Consider the following 19,520-nt stretch of genomic DNA (forward strand, 5'->3'; position numbering starts at 1 on the left):
TATATATATATATATATATATATATATATATATATATATATATATATGCAGGATATTAATTAAAGAAGATTTGTGCATTATCGTGCACAATTCTACACCGATTTTCTTTCATTAATAATTAAAATTCTACATGATTATTTACAAAATAATAACAGGCTTTTTCATTCAATTTGTCCTAATTAATACAAACATACGATAATACACATTGTTGCTACAGCTCATCTATCATATCACGTGATCATTTTTTAATTAATTTTCTTTAATTAATATCTCGATTATTATTGCGAATATTGCAAAATATACTTTAATATTTATCTCAATCCCAAAAAAATTGCGGAGGAGTCTGGCACATCTTGTTTATGTATATACGTATATAATGTGTATATGTATTCGTGTATGTACAATCAGAACAGTCTGCATACAAATAGTAGTTATTTATTGCACTCATTCCAAGCAATCAAAACAATGCATTAGAAATGTGTATCATATAATAAAATTTGTAACTTCCTAGTGTTTTTCTTTAATTTTGACTCTAACAAATCAGTCATTCAATAAAATATGTAGGAATAACCCAAGATTTGATCTCAATAAGAATGAATTAGTTTTTTTATTGCAAATGATCAAATATATATAATATGAAATATTTCTCCTATACATATATACTAACCAATCAAAATCTAAATTATATGTTATATCTAAATTAATATATTTCAATAACAGATTCTGCTTGACATTCCATCGCCATTAATGATTCCAACACATTCGACAAACTTGCGACGTGGTGGGGAATCAAGATCTACACAAAATGAAAATGACCAATTGATAAGGTTAAGACATGAAGACGAGAAACAAAAGCGTCGGCGCGAATGGATGCGTCGACAAGAATTGGAGAAACAACACGAAAGATTAAAAAAACAATTGATCTCAGATTATGAGAGAAAACGCAAAGAAGCCATGAAATCCAAGCAAACATCGTCACGTCGCAGTCGAAGCAAAAGTAATAGTCCGACTCCCAAGTCTAACACTCTGTCTAAAAAGTAAGTTGTAAGCATATATGTTACATTTATGTAACATTTATGTGAGTATACACCTGAGAAGCTCGAGATACTTATGACAATTTTTTATTTATTTTTTTTTTTACAAAGATAATCGTTAAATTTTACAGTTTGAATTCAAATTCAACCTGTAAAGGTTGAATTAAAGTAAGATAAACCTGTTTTTTTAATTTTCTTGAAATTCAAATATCTTTGTTTTTTGTAATACCAAATAACCATAATGCTAAAGATTTAAGAACAATAACTGTTTCAAGCCCTGGTCGATTAATTACATAGAATATTGTCCCAGCCAGCACTGCCTAAATAATAATTTGATTATAATATACTCAGCAAGTGAACAATTTTTCTCTTCAAGATTAAGGAAGGGAAAAGACATTAAAAATGCTTATATATTAATGTGACAGTGATACAACTTATATATATATATAATTGTATATATAATTGCGTATTTGTATATAAGCATTTCTTTTTTCTGACGGATTTACCAATATTACGCTTACGTAGAGATAATATTACATACAAAAAGAATGACGATTACACATAATTTAATGTGTCACGACTGTATTATCTTTAGATTAGATGGATCCACAAGCGGGGTACCTTTGTTCAAGGGTCCTGAAGGCACACAAATTAGTTCTATAGAATTACGTCGAATTAAAGTCGATATTCGCAGAAATATTCCTGCAAAAGAACCAGTTACTACCGAACTACAACGGGATATACTTAATCCCGAGGATGTGATCCTCAAAAGAAGAGAGGGTAAAATGTTGAATTTTTTTGGGATTCTCTTATGAAAATTGTATCGCTGGATGACAATGAAACTTTATTCTTCATCTAGTTGTACAACTTTCTGAACCACGTACGCGCGTATGGACGCGTGTGTATATGTATATATGTATATATACAGATATGTATGTGTATATATATATACACATATATATATACACACACACATAATAATAAGAGTCCTTTTATTATAAAGGTAGATCTCATAATAGACCGGTTGTTTTGTTCACTTAAACTGGAAGATAGTACCAGAGGGGAAAAAGGGAAACAAAAAGAAATACTAACAAGAGAATCAAAAGAGTACAAAAAAATATTGCATCCCTTTTGCTAGCCGTAGTGTATCTTAACTCTTTGCGTGGGTATTTAATGGACGTTCATGCGGGTATATACGTTTATTTAAGTTGACGTTCAGAGAATAAAACATATATGAACCTGATACATGTTGGAAGATTCCTATTCGAAAGTCGTACAACGTCTGGAAGACATGATTCTAAACGCGAGGAGTTAATTTTATCAATAATGTTTTATGTCAATACAACCCAATGCGATGTAATACACATATTTCGACGCTATTAACTCAACTTGAGCAACAAAGTAAGATCAAAGAAGAAGAAGAAAGAAGAAGTACATCGTTATGAAGAATCATCGTTAAATTTAATATCATTAAATTTATCTATCGTACCTATCAAATCAAATGCTATCATTTCATATGCTATCATTTTATATACTATCATTTTATTATTTGATAACCGGGAATGTTAATGTAAAAATATAAAAATAATTTGCAGGAAGATGAAACAGAAATATTTAATAAAATAACTGGTGCTCAAAAATAAGAGATATACATGTAAATAGTATTATAAATACTATTTTTAATTACTTATTATATATTATCTGATTTTTTCTGATAAATATATTATAATATAAAACATTCCCGAAGAAAAAAAAATATATTTTTATGCTATAATTTTTTAATGTAATTACATATAACAAATTTTATATAAATATTATGCCCAAAAAAAAGGGAAATTCATGTGTAAAATTATAATAATAGGTACGATATATTATTAATTTTATTATAAGATATTAATATTGATATAGTAATTATTTTAATATTTTATAAAATGAGCACCTCTATCACAATATATTCTACGAGTCAACATTCGAAGATACAGCTAGATTAATGCTTAGAAGATAACATGACATTAGAAGATAACGAAGATGACATTATGCAGATACTCTGTCACTTTCTCGTTATCTGTTACAAGGATGAAATCAATCACGTAATACTATGAGTATTTTATATTATTCATGTACGAATACTCGGAGGATTGGTTTAATCCTTATTTAACAGATATACGAATGCGTGAACAAGTATTCGAATATTTGCATAGCTCAAGATTTACACGACATTTAAAGATATATGAAGATTTGACGACATTTGAAGAAGTAATATGAAGATATATAGGTCTGTTCTTTTTAGCTAATAGTGCACTCGAAACTTTATTGCTTTTTCCTTCAACACTCGGTTATGTACTGGTTCCATTATAATACTTATTTCTACCAGCGTTGATTAAACCTTTTCGATGAGTTTAAATCTCTTCAGACAAAGATTTAAACCCATAGTAAAATTGAAATGACGTTGGTAGAAATAAGAATAAAGATGACTTTTTGCAAACTTTAGTTAATTTTAACTGATGGTTAACTGGCATTTATTGAGCGGAACCAACTAGTATTGTTGGAGAAGGAATTGACAGAGAGTAATTAGGAACTTCATTTGCTCATTTTGTCAGTTAACTGTCGGTTAATATTAGTCATCCTAATCGCGAAAAATATAACCTAGTTTAGCTAAAAAATAGACCTATTGTATACTGGGAGATACTACTCATCATAATACTGGAAGATACTTGTACATCGGAAGATATAAATGGGAATACAAGAACAATAAATATAACGTTGAAAGATCGGAAGTTATAATATGGGGGAATACATAGATACGGGACTTCACAGATACAATGTTCGAGACACTTAGTATGAGGGGGGGAAGGGCGGTCTTCGGCGTATAGACATTGTTCAGGTTGGGGGGAGGGGGCTACAATATACATCGAATGTACAACATCGGAAGATACAATATCAAGAAGAACAATATCGGAAGATATATTATGGATACAACACCAGAAGACATAATGGATATAATACTGGAAGATATAGCATTAATACAACACATAATTCTAATGTATATATAAAACATTAGAATAAAACATACATATTACATACAACATAAACATACATACATAAACACACATATAAAACATACATAACACATACAATTCTAAAAAGGAAGATACATGATGAATACGACGCTGGAAGATCGAAGATACTCTACTGAAGATTATAAATGTTGAAGATACAATATCATAAATGCAACAGTGAAGATAGAACATCATAAACGTAACATTAAAGATACAACATCATAAGTATAACATTGAAGATATAACAAAAATACAATATAGGTAGAAAACCGATATTATATCTACCAATACTGTATTTTAGTTCCGACCAAATTGAAAATATAACATTAGAAGATATAAAATCAGAGACACAACATGGAAGATACCTCAGACATACAACATTGAAGATACAACACCTGAAAATATATCAAACACAACATTAAAGATACAACACTTGAAGATATATCAGAAATACAACATTGAAGATACATCAGAAATACAACACTGAAGATACAACATCTGAAGATAAATCAGAGATAGAACATTGGAATATCTCGACGCATGAGAGCAGAACAGAAGATATAATATCACAATTGAAGATACAATATCATAAATATAACATGGAAGATATAACATGAAAATGAAATTGTAATCGACGTTGAAGATATAACATACGATGTTGAAGATACATCATAAATATAACATTAAAGATACAATATCGGATATAACATCAGCAGTCTAGATATAGTAGGACCTCGTTATAACTCTGTTATAAGTTCTTTCTTTTTTATATATATTTTTAATAATACTAATTAGAGTCTCTATATTATCGCTTACTAGCCGCTTCTTAATAGAACTCCGCGCGAACACATTTATATCTACGTATATAGTTGGTAAAAATTAGGCAACTTTAGCACTATTAAAAGTGGGATATAAATCTTGTTATAATTCATTTTATAGTTTATTATAGTTCATTGTTATAGTTCATTTTATAGTTCATTAGTTCTACAATTTTAAAATTAAACTTATAATTGGGCTCCAACTGTAGCATAAAACATCAGAAGATCGTTTTGATTCGACTCGCTCAAGATGTTCTACAACACTTCTCAAGACATCTCGGATACATTTTGAATTATTTGCGGGTAGAAGACATCGTTGAAGATATATCATAAAAATATAACTTTGAAGATACAATATAAATACAATATTGAAGATACATATATTAAACATTGAAGATAAATATAACGCTGAAGATACAATATCGGAAGAAATTCAGACCAAATTGAAAATATAACATTAGAAGATACAAAATTTGATAAAGTCAATAAATAGATCTTTTTAAGTCCTACGAAACTATTTTCTAAAACATTTTTTATAAAACTTCTATTTTCCGAGATATGTCGCTGTCATGGAAATTTTTCTACACGCTGTACAAAAAATATTGGTTAAATAAATATTGGTTAAAAAAATATTGGTCAAATATATATATATATTACTATATATATTTATTACTATATATATTTATTACTATATATATTTATTACTATATATATTTATTACTATATATATTTATTACTATATATATTTATTACTATATATATTTATTACTATATATATTTATTACTATATATATTTATTACTATATATATTTATTACTATATATATTTATTACTATATATATTTATTACTATATATATTTATTACTATATATATTTATTACTATATATATTTATTACTATATATATTTATTACTATATATATTTATTACTATATATATTTATTACTATATATATTTATTACTATATATATTTATTACTATATATATTTATTACTATATATATTTATTACTATATATATTTATTACTATATATATTTATTACTATATATATTTATTACTATATATATTTATTACTATATATATTTATTACTATATATATTTATTACTATATATATTTATTACTATATATATTTATTACTATATATATTTATTACTATATATATTTATTACTATATATATTTATTACTATATATATTTATTACTATATATATTTATTACTATATATATTTATTACTATATATATTTATTACTATATATATTTATTACTATATATATTTATATATTACTATATATATATTACTATATATATTCTTTTTTTCTAAATTCTTCTTGGAGATATTATATCGAAAGGTACAATATCAAAAAGTACAACATTGGAAGTTACAATATTAGAAGATACATCTATTATGAAGATGAAGATGATGAAGATACATCTATTAGAAGATACATCTATTATGAAGATGATTGATGAAGAAGAACTGGAATGAATATGATCTTGGCGTCCTGTTTATTGAAGCATAAATCGGTTTTCTTCTACTCTTAGCTAATGTGCGTTATCCTTCAAAAAGGTAATTCAAATTAGGATAAGAAGATGATGTGTACATATATTTATATATTGTGCTTGCAGGAAACTATGGAGGAACCCACTATGCTGTACATCATAATTTAAGATACTTTAAGTAACTTAAAAATCTGACTTCTAATCTGAATATTACGAATTAGTACCAATGTTGATGAACCTTTTAACATGAGTTTAAACTCTCTTTACACAAAGACTTAAACTCAAATTAAGGTTTAATTGACATTGATAGAGACGGACATGTGTATATCGTGTATTGATTGAAAGAATCAAGGGATAGGAAAAATTATATTTCTAAATGTATGACATAACTAGAAGACATAGGTAATAGCTGATACATTTATAACTACAATATAAAGATGTATGTAAGATATATAAAGACTGAGCAATATGGAGATGTTAACACACTAGCAAGTCTGTATATTCTGATGAGATGTAACAGGTACAAGTTTATAATTATTTAATGATGTATAAGATTTATTTTTTATTGCAGCATATTTATGATCTCTCTAGCCATTCAGCCTTTGACACAAGTCAACTTAAGCCTTTGCCTGTCAACATAAATTGTGACATAGTCCGCAAGATTTACTTGCACCAAAAGAAAAATATATAATTAGTTATTACACCGTTGGTGGAATGTCATTGTCATTAAATGGATATTTTCTTATATTTTCAGCTCAAAATGTAAGTAAGGAAACAAAAGGAAGATACATTACCTATCATGACATGTAAGTAGGATAAGGCATATAGGTGTGACAACAACAAAAAGCCCCTGTAAGAGTTTTCACGAGAAGTGTAGGATAAATAATCAAGAAATACAACAGCGGAAAATACGATAGCAAAAGAGGTACAATAATGGAATACACAATAATATGATACAACAATGGAAGATACATAATACAAGATGCGACAATAGAAGAATTAACAATACATATTACAACACTGGAAGATAGAAATATTTTGGAAGGATCGGCTAGAAGACTTGTCTGGATTCAATATAATTCCGGCGAAGATATATATCTTTATTTATAATAGTAAATTTCTTTAATCTATGGAACTAAAAGGAAATAATGCATTATATACTGATCTAAATTTATATGAAACTGCATATTAGGTAAGTAGTACAATGTGTAATTTTTTTTAATTTTTTTATTACAAACATAACATGTAAATATTTTTAATGCAAACATAGCATTTTCAAAAATTTATATCTATGCGTAGTTAATGATAAATTTATAAACAATTTATTAATATAACAACTAAAATACAACATCTTTTTAACTTCTTGAACTTCTGACAGCTACGTATTAGAGTATCATAAAGTCAATAAAATATTAATATTCCATTTTAGATATTTTCTCACAGAATATATACTGAAGCACACATTTTTATCTTGAAAAAACTGCACAACCATAATCTGCAATTAAAACACGATTGGTTATTCAGTGTTTAAGGGAATAAAGGATAATGTATTAGAGAGTAGAAGAATTTAGAGAAGTAAAAAGGTATGTATGTAGAATGTAGTAATGTATTTGACATTATTTAACCAATATTTTTTATACAGCGTGTAGAAAAATTTTCATTACAGCAAAATATCGTGAAAAATAGAAGTCTTATAAAAAAATGTTTCAGACAATAGTTGTAAGATTTAAAAAGGTCTATTTATTGGCTTTTTCAGATTTTTTGTTCTATATTTGTACTCATTTCTTCTATTCTATTTCTGTAGCTTTTCATATTTTATGCACTTGAATCTCAAGTATATGTCTTTAAGGGATAAACCTTAGGATTTGTTTTATTGTTCCCCGCGCATACTATCATTAACAAACACCCTATTTAAGATATAAGATGTTATTAATAGTAAATAATGTTAAAATAGATTAACAGGCATTCTTCCCGATTACAATTTAAATTTAATCGATAATATTCATAAATTTTATTAAATTAACAATAAAAGCACAAAAAATATATTTTTTATCCAAATTATTTACTTTTGTAGCAAAATTATAATATAAAAAATTACTGTGTTGGTTACATCATATCAAGACAATACGAAGGACATTTATATCAATCAAAGAAGTAGTGTAGTGCTTCAAGTGATACTCAGGATCTAGAGAAGTTTCGAGTTCGAGTCTCACCAGTGCTAAATGTGAATTCTTAAATATAATATAGTGTAAAATCAAGAAAAATAGTTAAATTTCAAGGTCAGTATACAATGACAACTTAGCAATAGTTTTTAATAATTCTTACTAATTCTTACTAATTCTACCTGAATTTCTACCTGAAAAAGTAGTGTTCTTTGCGTTCTTAAAAAAGGCATTTCTATAATGGTTTCTTGAAGTTTTTTTTTTGTAAAAAAAAAACGCTTCATCGAATGTTATATCGAAAGAAGTATCTGAATATGTGGATATTTTAACTCATGAGAAAAAGAGTTAAAAAGCTTCTAAAAATCGGTTGTTAAATATTTCTGAAATGTATATATGCTGCTTGGGCGATGAAACAACAAAGTCTGCAACATTTCTGCTATCAATCTGCCGTCAAAGTCTGTTAACAGACTCTGTCGACAGTCTAACAGCAAATTGAGGACACAGTTGTCTATGGATCTGTCGACAGATCTTGCTTGAATCTGTTGTCAATCTAACGTTAGTCTGCGCACAGATTGCTTAGTGGGATTGTAAAGAAATTGGGAGGGTTTGTTAGGTAAGTAACGAAATATCAGCGCAATGCATTACTCGAGCAGCATATATTAGTTGCCCGCTATAAATTCTTTATGGGCTGCTATAAATTCAATATCTAATATATTGTACCGCTAGGATAATTTTCCGTGATTCAAGGTTGGTAAGGGATTATTTTGGAAAGATCTCAAAAGGGATTATAAGAATAAATAATTAAAAAATAGTGATTTTATTTAAAAAATTCGAGGTGACTTTGACGACGTCACTCAAAGTCAAACTGATAAAATCAGTAAATAGGCCTTTTAAATTTTACAACTTTTGTCTGAAACATTTTTTTTATAAAACCAACATTTTTGAGATTTTGATGTCCTAAAATATTTCCATACATTCTGCATAATTCAAATATTGAAACATATTAAAAGTAAGGTATGTTATAACTCTGATGGAAATATTTTACTGAAAGTATGATTAGATTATATTGGAATATTATCAAATTGCATATTGAAATCTCTATCAATAAAACTCATTTTATTAATATTCATTGAAATTTGAGTAAAATTATAAAAACTAAATTTATTAAGGAAATCTTAAAGAAATATTAGTTATATAAATTTTTTTTTTTTTTCAATAGGATTTGTTATATATATTACATTATAAAAAGATATTATATATATTTTATATGTATCCATTATATTTTATTATAATGGATTTAGTCTGTTCAATGCAAGAATTGTTTCTCTAAGCACCAAACAGATCAACATGATTAATTTCGTGTGATTATTTGCAATCAGTTACTAAAATATTTTAAAATGCTTTGTTTCGATGAGTTTCGCGATAACAAGTAACATCTTATGCATTGCGAAATTCTTTATTTGAACTCTGTAACTGTAAAATTATATTTAAAAATAGGAAATATCGCATTATATGAGTTAATTCAATTTCTTAAATATCCTAAAATATTAATTTATAAACGTTAATATTGTAAATAAATGAAATATCAGTGCAATGCATTATTCGAGCAGCATATATTAGTTGCCCGCTATAAATTCTTCATAGGCTGTAATAAATTCAATATCTAACGTATATTCTTCTATGATCTAACGTATTATACCGCTAAAGTAATTTTCCATAATGCTTCAATAGTTTTCACTATTTCTTATATTAAATAAATAATACAAAAGGAAATTTTAATGCATATTAGTAAATTTTAAAAATTTGTAAGAGAGTATCGTAAGAGAATAATATATTTGAAAATTTTACCAACAAGATATTGATTTTTTTCTACAAAGTCTACATTTTATTGGTTTCACAGAATTACGAATGCTTTTGTGTTTGCAAAATAAAAGTATGCACAAAAATTAATTGGAGCTTTGCTTAATATCTGACAAAACCGACAAAAAGTTTCAAAATGGACATCTCGAGCTGTCAATGTAAACATTAACTTGATAAAGAAGTGCTGCAAATTTTACCGAACATAAGTTTATTACACTCGATAAAATTTCGAAGAATACTGCTATATATATTTCCAATTAAATTTAGATGCTTGAAAAAGTGTAAAAGATTTGCAGAAAAACTGCTATAATTAAACATTTTTTCGTTGTTTCTTAAAAAGATATCGAAGTAAATGACGAACTCAAAAAATATATTTTCAGCAATTGACTGTTTGAGATGCCAATTTTAAAATTTTTATCGTTTTCATCATATATTGAATAATGCTCCAATTCATCATTGCATGTACTTCCATACTTTCATACTTATATACTTCCAATATGTAAAAATATTTGCAATTCTCTGTAATCAATATGGCAACTTATTCTCTGCAACTAATATAGGCAAAATTTGAGACTAAAAAAATCAATATTTCGTAAAATTTGCAATTATAGTATCTATTTAATAGTATTTATTAACTTTTGTTACATTTTGTAGTATTAAATGTCATTAAGAATATTAATTGATTCATATTAAAATGCATTCATTAATTTTTTAATCATTTTTACTGTAATTTTTAAGGAATTCATAGAACTTTCAGTAAAATATTTCCATCGGAAAGTTTTATTTAAAACATACCTCACTTTTAGAATTTTCTTCATAGCAACATTGAAGATATTTCTATCAACATCGAAGATTATCTGAAAAATCTTGAAATAAGTATTAAATTAGTAATGTAATAATAAGATTATTTAGTCTTTGCGAAACATATAGGACTGTATTTTTACTATCATTATTTGCTCTATTTTTATATATGTTTATAAAAGTAAAAGTCGCAAGTTTAATATTTGCACTATTATTAATGTTACAATGACATCCAATAATAATGATTAACGACAAGTCTAAATATAAAAATGTAGCGTTATTTAAATAGTCAAAAGGGTTGCAAATTATTTTATTATTAGTATGTAACTTTTATGTCAACTGTATTTCATTAAGAGATGTAATAAACTATACAGGAGAAGGATGTAAACCATTGTTCGAGAGGGAAGAAATACAAAAGAAAAAGGCGGCTACTGAAGTAAAGGAACAGCGTACGGTTGTAGCTATAAATGACGAGCAATCAGGTATATATTATTATGAACTACTACGATTACTACTCAATTTTAATAAAAATGAAAAGTCGCGGTTGATTTTATTTAAATATGCGCCAAAATTCGAACAGATATCATTTAACGAACTTCTCTTTTGGAGGAGAATGAGCTAACTGACATGGAAAAGTCGATAAACTCAGTTTGAATACTACAGATATATATTTTCTACAAGATATATTTTTTTTCTATTATCAATTTTTAATTTTTGACTAGAAAGAATTTTGGCGCACTTAGACTTAAATCTTAAATTACAAATGTTTATTACGTTATAGCACTGGTGATGTGAAGATATGCATTTCTTTAACTTTGACATTTCAATTTCAGCAGACAAATTACAAATTTCCAAAAGACGTTCGTCATCATTGAGCCTTATCGAAAATCGCAATACCAGTCCTGAATATCCATCGTCTTATCGCACCAAGTACGTATAATTGCTATTCGTAATCTACTGATAATATAAATAAATATTCAGTTCTTTTAATATCTTGTTTTTATTCCGTTTTAGACATCCAAATACTGAGTCAAAATATCATGTTAAAAGAACATATATTGATTATCCTAAAAGTGACAGGTAAGAAGATAAATTGTATATTACTTATTTAATTTGATTGGAACAATGTTTTAATTTTAGACAGAGAAGGTTCTTACACCAAACGTATTGTCAGAAATGTTTTATATAATCAGACAAAAGAATTTGCGAGACGATATTTTGGGTTTTTATGGAGATTACATATCAATTGTCGAGAGACTTCCGTGTGTTTAATTTGTTGATTTATCTGATGTTAGTGGACTTTCTTGTTTTGGTGTCGCTTAACTTTAATTGAAGTTTTGTTATGATTCTGAATATATTTATTCCTTTCTCTATCTTGGCGAATTTCACATTTGTACGAACGTTAGTGTGATGACCATAGTGATTAAGTTTGGCGGTTTGGCTGTCGGGTAAGTTAAAAAAATATGTTATCTCTGATGTAGCAAATATTAAAATTTTCGTTCAATTAAAGACCACAGTCAAGCCGTCAATGTCTTTATCATATTGGTACAACATGATTGCCGATACAAATCTCAACTGATTTTTAATATTAGCGACATTATTTTACTTTGCGTTATTTGTAATTAATTCTGTCACTGAAGAGGGTCCAAAAAGAGGACCAAAACGTATGAATTTTTTGTAATACAAAATTGTATGTCTTATTGATATTCAATATATTGTTAATTCCGCCTAAATGATCGATGTTGGCTCTTACTTGCCTCATTATTTGTTCCTATAGATTACTTATTTATTGATAAAAAATAATCGAACTTGTTTTTTGTTAAAAAATCCATGTGGATAGATATCACATTGTATTAATCATAAACGCACACATTATGTATTTCTAAAAAATTAATTTGTATTCTGTTGCAGACACGACAGTATAGAAAAATATTCGGACAGGGATGTAAGAAGACACGAGAGGCACGATCGTTCAAATTCTAGAAATCGTGACGTACGCATTTCTGATTCTAGGTATAAAATAATTATTCGTATTATATGTTATTATTTATACAGGCCTCTATTTATGTGCAAGAGAAATGTCGAGTAAAATTGAAAATCTGACAATTATTATTATTTTGTTCTTGGAGGTCCATTGTGGAGAGTAGATCTTATCGCCGATATTACGATAGATCAAGCGAACGTTCTCGGGAAAGAAGAGACAGAGACAGAGACAGAGATAGGGATCGAGATCGGGATCGAGATCGGGATCGAGACCGAGATCGGGATCGGGATCGAGATCGGGATCGAGGCAGATCCAGATCGAGATCGAGATCCATAGACAGAAGAGCTACAGCACCACGTTACGTTGAACATGTACCAGTGCCTATTTATTACAGTGTTAGTAAAATCTATACAAATCTATCAATTTAACGAACTGCCGATAGTTATAATTGATTTATTTTTCAATATGGTTTTCCAATAGAATTTTCCTCCGAGACCTATTATGGTGAGTCCTATGGTCACGATTCCCAGAGGACAGGTTCCTTCTTTAGGAAGAGGCCGACGTCCTTCTCTAATGGCACCAGTCAGGCCATTTCCACCGCGATTTGGTCCTCCTGATATGTACAGAATAGGACCTCCAGCCCCAAATCCAAGTAAGTAAATTTAATTAAAGTATATATCATATTAAGGAATATATATATATATATATATATATATATATATATATATCATAAAATGTAATAATACATTAAATATAACAATAAGTAATAATAAATCATATGTAAATAATTTTTTACAGGATATGGGCCTATGTTTTGATAAAGCCAGGAAAAGAATCGAATTGTTTTTGGGTTTGCTTGCAGGCAAGTTGGATCATGTGTTTTCATCTTCTTTCTGGGATGTACGCATTTGTAAATTTACATTTGATAAAGTTCGCATTGTTTTATATAATTATGTAAAAAAAATTACGAAAAACGCACTTACATAAAAGATATATGTAATAAAATGTACAATAATATAATTATACGTGCGCCTGTTGTAATAAATTTTAAATAGTAAAAAAATTGCATATGTATATACATATATATTAGTTAGATATATGAACATTAAATATATTTCTCATGCAGTATGTTGTAACAACATTATTTCCTGACACTCGGCTATAGTGAAAATTGCAAAAGTGAACAAATTCATTAGATGTTGACCAATAAAATTGTAAATCTAGATTTATTCACATTTGTAATTTTCATCAAGTTGTGTTAGTATACAATCAACCCCCTATCTACTAACTTTGCTAGAGAACTTTTAAGAAACCGATTCACTCTTTCGACAATACCATGGTGAAGTAACGGCTACCTTTCGATGTTTGATTCCCAATTCATCGAGGAAAGCTGAAAATTCATTGGAAGTAAAAGCAGACTCCCTGTCAGAAACCGATTGATTTGTGTTACCAGAAATGTTAAATAAAAATCTCACTTTTTAAATTACTTCTTGCGCGCCTGTGGATTTAGTGGGAAAATGCCATGTAAATCTAGTAAATGCATCTACTATTACTACTATGTATTTACATTCATCTTCAGTTTCCTAAAGAGGTCCAAAGTGATCCACATGTATTTGATCTAAAGGCGAAACTAGTGTAGTGTCTGTCTGCATTTCTCATTCCTTTGCTCTAGTCGATGAATTAGCCACAACACACGTCAGACAATTCTCAACATGATCAAATATCTGCTTTCGTATGGAGGAAAACCAATATGTATTATAAATACCGCAAAATGTTTTTTCCACGTCGCAGTACACCATATCATCGTGATACGCCCGAATAACATTGCCGATCATTGGAACGACAAATCATTGGATCTCTGGAACGACAAATCTAAGGCGATCTGTACTTTTTCTATATATAAGCCCATCTACCAATTCGAATTTCTTTTACTCGGCAAATTCTAACTCGTTAGCTATTTCTTTTATTCGGGGATCCTGCAATTGTTTATATTCCAGTACCCTCTCCAAGGGTAATGAGTTAATGTACAGAATCCGTCTACTTAGCGCATCTACGTGTTCCATATGTTTACCCGGTCTATGTTCAACGCGAAATTTATAATTTTGAAGCTGTAACGTCCAACAGGCTATGCAAGGATTCAAATTAGCTTTATTGACAGCACTAATGCATTGCAGTCTGTCACCACCGTAAAATCCATACAAATATATGTAAAACCGTTCAATGGCTTTAACAATCGCCAACATTTCTAACTCGAAACTGTGGTAATTCGACTCCGCTTGATTAGTACCGCGACTAAAATACGCTATCGGAGCCCATTTTCCTGTATTCTGTTTTTGTAGTAAAATTGCTCCCAAGCCAGATGCACTAGCATCCGTGTGAAGTTCTGTTTCCGCTTTAGGGTTATATGCATAAAGAAAATGCACCGGAAATGATGTGAGTTTTTCCTTCAAATCCATAAAAGCCTTTACACAATCAAAATCAAAATTATCAGAATCAACCAATTTTTTTTAGCAAGTTATATAATGGTTTGGCTATTTGCGTATAATTATATATAAACTTGCGAAAATAATTGGTTAGCCCAAGGAATCGCTGCACTTCATGTACGGATCTCGGCTGCGGAAAATTTACCACCGTCTCGGCATGACGCGGACTCAAGGTAATGCCTTCAGTGGATATGACGTATCCTAAAAATTCTATTTTACTCCGCAAAAACTGGTATTTACGATAATTTAATTCGAAACCATATCTTTTTAAAATAATCAACACCTCGCGTAGTATTTGTAGGTTTTCGGCGATTGTTTCCGTCGGTATCAATATATCATCAATGTATACTAAAATCTTTTGATCACGAAACGGCTGGAGTATTTGTACTATACGTTTCTGAAATTCCGCCGGAGATTTAGAAAACCCAAACGGCAGACGAGTGAATTCGAATTGCCCATCCGGAGTTGCAAAAGCAAAATACTTGGTATCATCCGCATGTACTTTAATTTGATGAAACCCATCTTTTAAATTAAGGTAGGTAAAAATCGATTTATTATTCAATTGAGCAAAACAATCTTCAATAATAGGAAACGGATACTTTTGCTTGTTTAATTTTACATTCAGAGGACGCAAATCGATACATAATCTTAAATATCCACTTCTTTTCCTAACCGGCACGATCTGTGCACAAAACGGAGACATGCTCGATTTAATAATATTGCGACGAAGCAGTTCGTCCGTGAGTTCGCGTATTTGTTTTCGCTCTTCGTAGGCAATGCGATGCGGCGCATAGGCGTATGGAACATTATCTTTCAAATATATTCTCGTCGAATAGTCGTCTTCAATCACCGGTTCAGACCAATTATGAACTTCGATTAATACCTCCTTTAACTGTTTTTTAATACAAACCTCGAAATCAGTGTTATTCTCCTCTACAAGTGCTAATGTCCGTTCCAGATCATTTTCGTTCTGGAAAATGTCTATTTGAAACAGAGCATTCGACAACGGCTCTAACAATCGCGACGATTCTTTATCCGGCGCATGATAAATCAACGTTAGATTGTTAGTTCCTAAAAAGTTGCGCTCTAATATCATATTATCTTCAAAAATTCCATCCTGAAGAATATAAAAAACAATCTCTAGTTCACGAAATGGTAATTCTTGAATTTTTAATTTAGTTTCAACATGCCCTAGTGTAGTTATCGGTGAACAATTTAAGGTTTGGAAATTTCGCTTTCCACAAAATATTATATCTACAGTCGAGTCAAAAAATTTAGTCAAAATATTATTTGCAAGAAAAGAGACTGGACTACCAGTATCCAGTAAGGCTTTAAAACTACAGAGACTTACCATTGATTTCAAAAATTGATAGAAAAGGTCCAGAAATCTTCAACCTGTTTTCGTCGGTCTCATTAACTACCGCTACCCTTGTCGGTGTCTGCGCCGTTGTCCTTAATGCTGGAGCCGTGTCTTTAGGACGTGCAGTAGAATCCGCTCTATTTCGTTTAATCAAGGCCGGACATTCCGTAGACCGATGCCCTTTTTCCTTACAATAGAAGCAGATAATAATAGGATTTCTGCATTCCTTATGTGAATGACCATCCTTGCCACAGTTACGGCAAGTATTTTTAATCGGAAGACTTCGTGCAGTCGACAACATTTTTTTCTCATGAACCATGACTCCCTCAGTTACACGTCTCATCGTATCGAGAAACTGATCTAGCGACACAGAACCCATAGCTAATGCTGTCGCCCTAATTGAGTTTATTTGTATTCCGATCAATAGATTAATGACATCAGTTTCAGGTAAATTTAAACGATGCATGAGAGACAGTTTATCCACTGCATATTGATTAAATGTTTCTCTATAAGACAACCATTTCCTGGCTTCAATGCGTTGCATAGCCGTGAAAAACGGAATTGTTTTATCAAACATTCTAATTAACTCTTCCTTTAAACACACCCAAGATTCTAAAACTCTTCCGGTCTGAATGTCATACCAACGATGCGCAGCTCTTATTAATTTGCTTGACGCAGCTAATAATATCACGTCATCTGTCGCTCCATGTATCCGAGCCACTCTATCAACTCGCTGTACCCATAAACGTACGTTTTCTTCCTCTTCGGCTCCAAATGTCGGAATCTACATAGTTAATAGCGAAACCGCGTTTGCTGGTGGCATCGTAGCTCAAAATCGGGCGTACGGTATCAAGAGAACCGCCTACGTGCACATTCTGTCCCGATCTTTGTACTGATTCAGGCAACGGCCCAGGACCAAACGCCACACTACTTGTTTTCGGCTGTACGCTTGTTCCGGCCGCCGCTGAGTTAACCGACCGATTTGTCAACAGCATCAATTGTTGCATTATTTGTTGCTGTTGTTGCAGGCATAAATTAATTGACGCCATCATCTGTTTTAAATCATTTACTGATACATTTAGATCCAACCGGCTTTCGTTAGCTCTGGGCATCGTCGCAGGTTGAACAGCTACTTGAGGAGCAATGGGTTGATCCAGGTTGACTGATCTCTATCAAATGCGGGTGCCTGTTCCAATGGTTGACAATTGCATCTATTATGGCCTCACGATTATTGGCCGCCTGTATTTGCGACGCCGATGCCTTGTTCCGTAGCTGATCCAATGTTAACGAATCCAATCGCTGACGTTCCATTATAATGTCAAATGCGCGTGCACTTCCACGCTGACTTCGCGTAATTCCCGGCATTCAAATTTCAACTGCTCGATTTTCAGACAAAACTCGACCTTCAATGTTATGTTTTCATAAATAAATTCAAGCGATCTGTAGAAAGTGCAGTTTGCTATCTCACTTCTGAAGTTGTAAGAGAAACTCCAAACAATCGAATTATTCTCTTATGTTATCGATCTCATTTATGACAAAGGTTTTAACAAGCAAATAGTTTTTAAGGCAATATTAACTATAATTAATTGAAATACATAAAATCATTCAACTAGTAATACACAAAATATAAATACACTGTTAACCGTATATTAACCAACTAATGAGATCTTCTATCAGAATAACCTCCGAACAATTCTTCAAATCAAATGCCCGAAAGGTCAAAACCTTTTCACAAAGGCTAATCTAATACATCACCAAAACCCAGACACTCTCTGTCTCTCAGACTCTTGTCTTCTCTCTTTTATATACAATAAGGTGAACTTTACTTTCTCTCTTTGTCTTCTTTATTTATTTTGATATCAAGATCACATTAGTTATCCGTTAGACTGATAAATCGTCTTTGTTTCTTACAGAATTGATCGCGATCTTAAGACCTAGCTTAAACCCGTCTTGAAACTCAAGACACATCTATGAATTCCGCCCTAAGTCCTGTACGGATTTAGAAGCAAGCGTGGCCGCGCGTGAGGGGAGTCGCGTAAGCGACGAAGGCTAATGGCTTCTGCACAGCTAGAAGGTTATTAGTTATAGCCAATCAATATGCTGCTTTCCGTAATAATCTTCCAGCTCTTACGGAAAAGCAACATATTGATTGGCTGTCACGCGGATTTCCGCTGCGCGGCAAGCATTACCGCGTCCTGTGTGCAGAAGCCATTAGAAACGAGCGTGACTCGCGTGAATAATGCCGCCAGCGCGGCGGAGGCTAAGGGCTATCGCACACAAATTGACATAACTGCATATGCATAGCATAAGATCGTATGGACCAATGAGCATCGAATATTAAGCATCGAACACCAATATGGCGACTTAATACTCGATGCTCATTGGTACATACGGTCTTATGCTATGCATATGCAGTTATGTCAATTTGTGTGCGATAGCCCTAAGTCCTCTGTGAGAAC

General features: G+C 30.4%; 1 protein-coding gene and 1 long non-coding RNA gene across 6 annotated transcripts in view; both read left to right on the top strand.

Annotated features, from left to right (window-relative positions):
* The window catches only part of LOC116846851 (uncharacterized protein DDB_G0284459-like), a 17,628-nt gene extending 3,387 nt beyond the window's left edge, over positions 1-14,241 (top strand). For 3 of the 4 annotated variants that reach the window (XM_032821202.1, XM_032821204.1, XM_032821203.1), the window contains 9 exons: positions 721-1,037; positions 1,630-1,814; positions 11,609-11,716; positions 12,068-12,164; positions 12,249-12,314; positions 13,146-13,247; positions 13,364-13,613; positions 13,699-13,870; positions 14,017-14,241. In XM_032821202.1, coding sequence (XP_032677093.1) covers positions 748-1,037; positions 1,630-1,814; positions 11,609-11,716; positions 12,068-12,164; positions 12,249-12,314; positions 13,146-13,247; positions 13,364-13,613; positions 13,699-13,870; positions 14,017-14,036 — 1,290 coding nt within the window. In that variant the 5' untranslated portion in view covers positions 721-747 and the 3' untranslated portion in view covers positions 14,037-14,241. The remainder of the gene's footprint in view (positions 1-720; positions 1,038-1,629; positions 1,815-11,608; positions 11,717-12,067; positions 12,165-12,248; positions 12,315-13,145; positions 13,248-13,363; positions 13,614-13,698; positions 13,871-14,016) is intronic. The other variant, XM_032821205.1, reaches the window with a different exon arrangement.
* On the top strand, positions 6,107-11,311 carry LOC116846852. Of its 2 annotated transcripts, none has more exons than XR_004378603.1 (3): positions 6,107-7,603; positions 7,841-8,690; positions 11,240-11,261. It is a non-coding gene; the product is annotated as an uncharacterized LOC116846852 (long non-coding RNA). The 2 variants fall into 2 exon arrangements; XR_004378604.1 differs by having other exon boundaries at positions 6,108-7,603; positions 7,841-7,994; positions 11,240-11,311.
* Positions 14,242-19,520: the final 5,279 nt, after the last annotated feature.

Source organism: Odontomachus brunneus, unplaced genomic scaffold (genome assembly GCF_010583005.1).
Source record: "Odontomachus brunneus isolate Ranch 3 - 2012 unplaced genomic scaffold, Obru_v1 Obru_scaffold_071, whole genome shotgun sequence".
NCBI lineage: Eukaryota > Metazoa > Arthropoda > Insecta > Hymenoptera > Formicidae > Odontomachus > Odontomachus brunneus.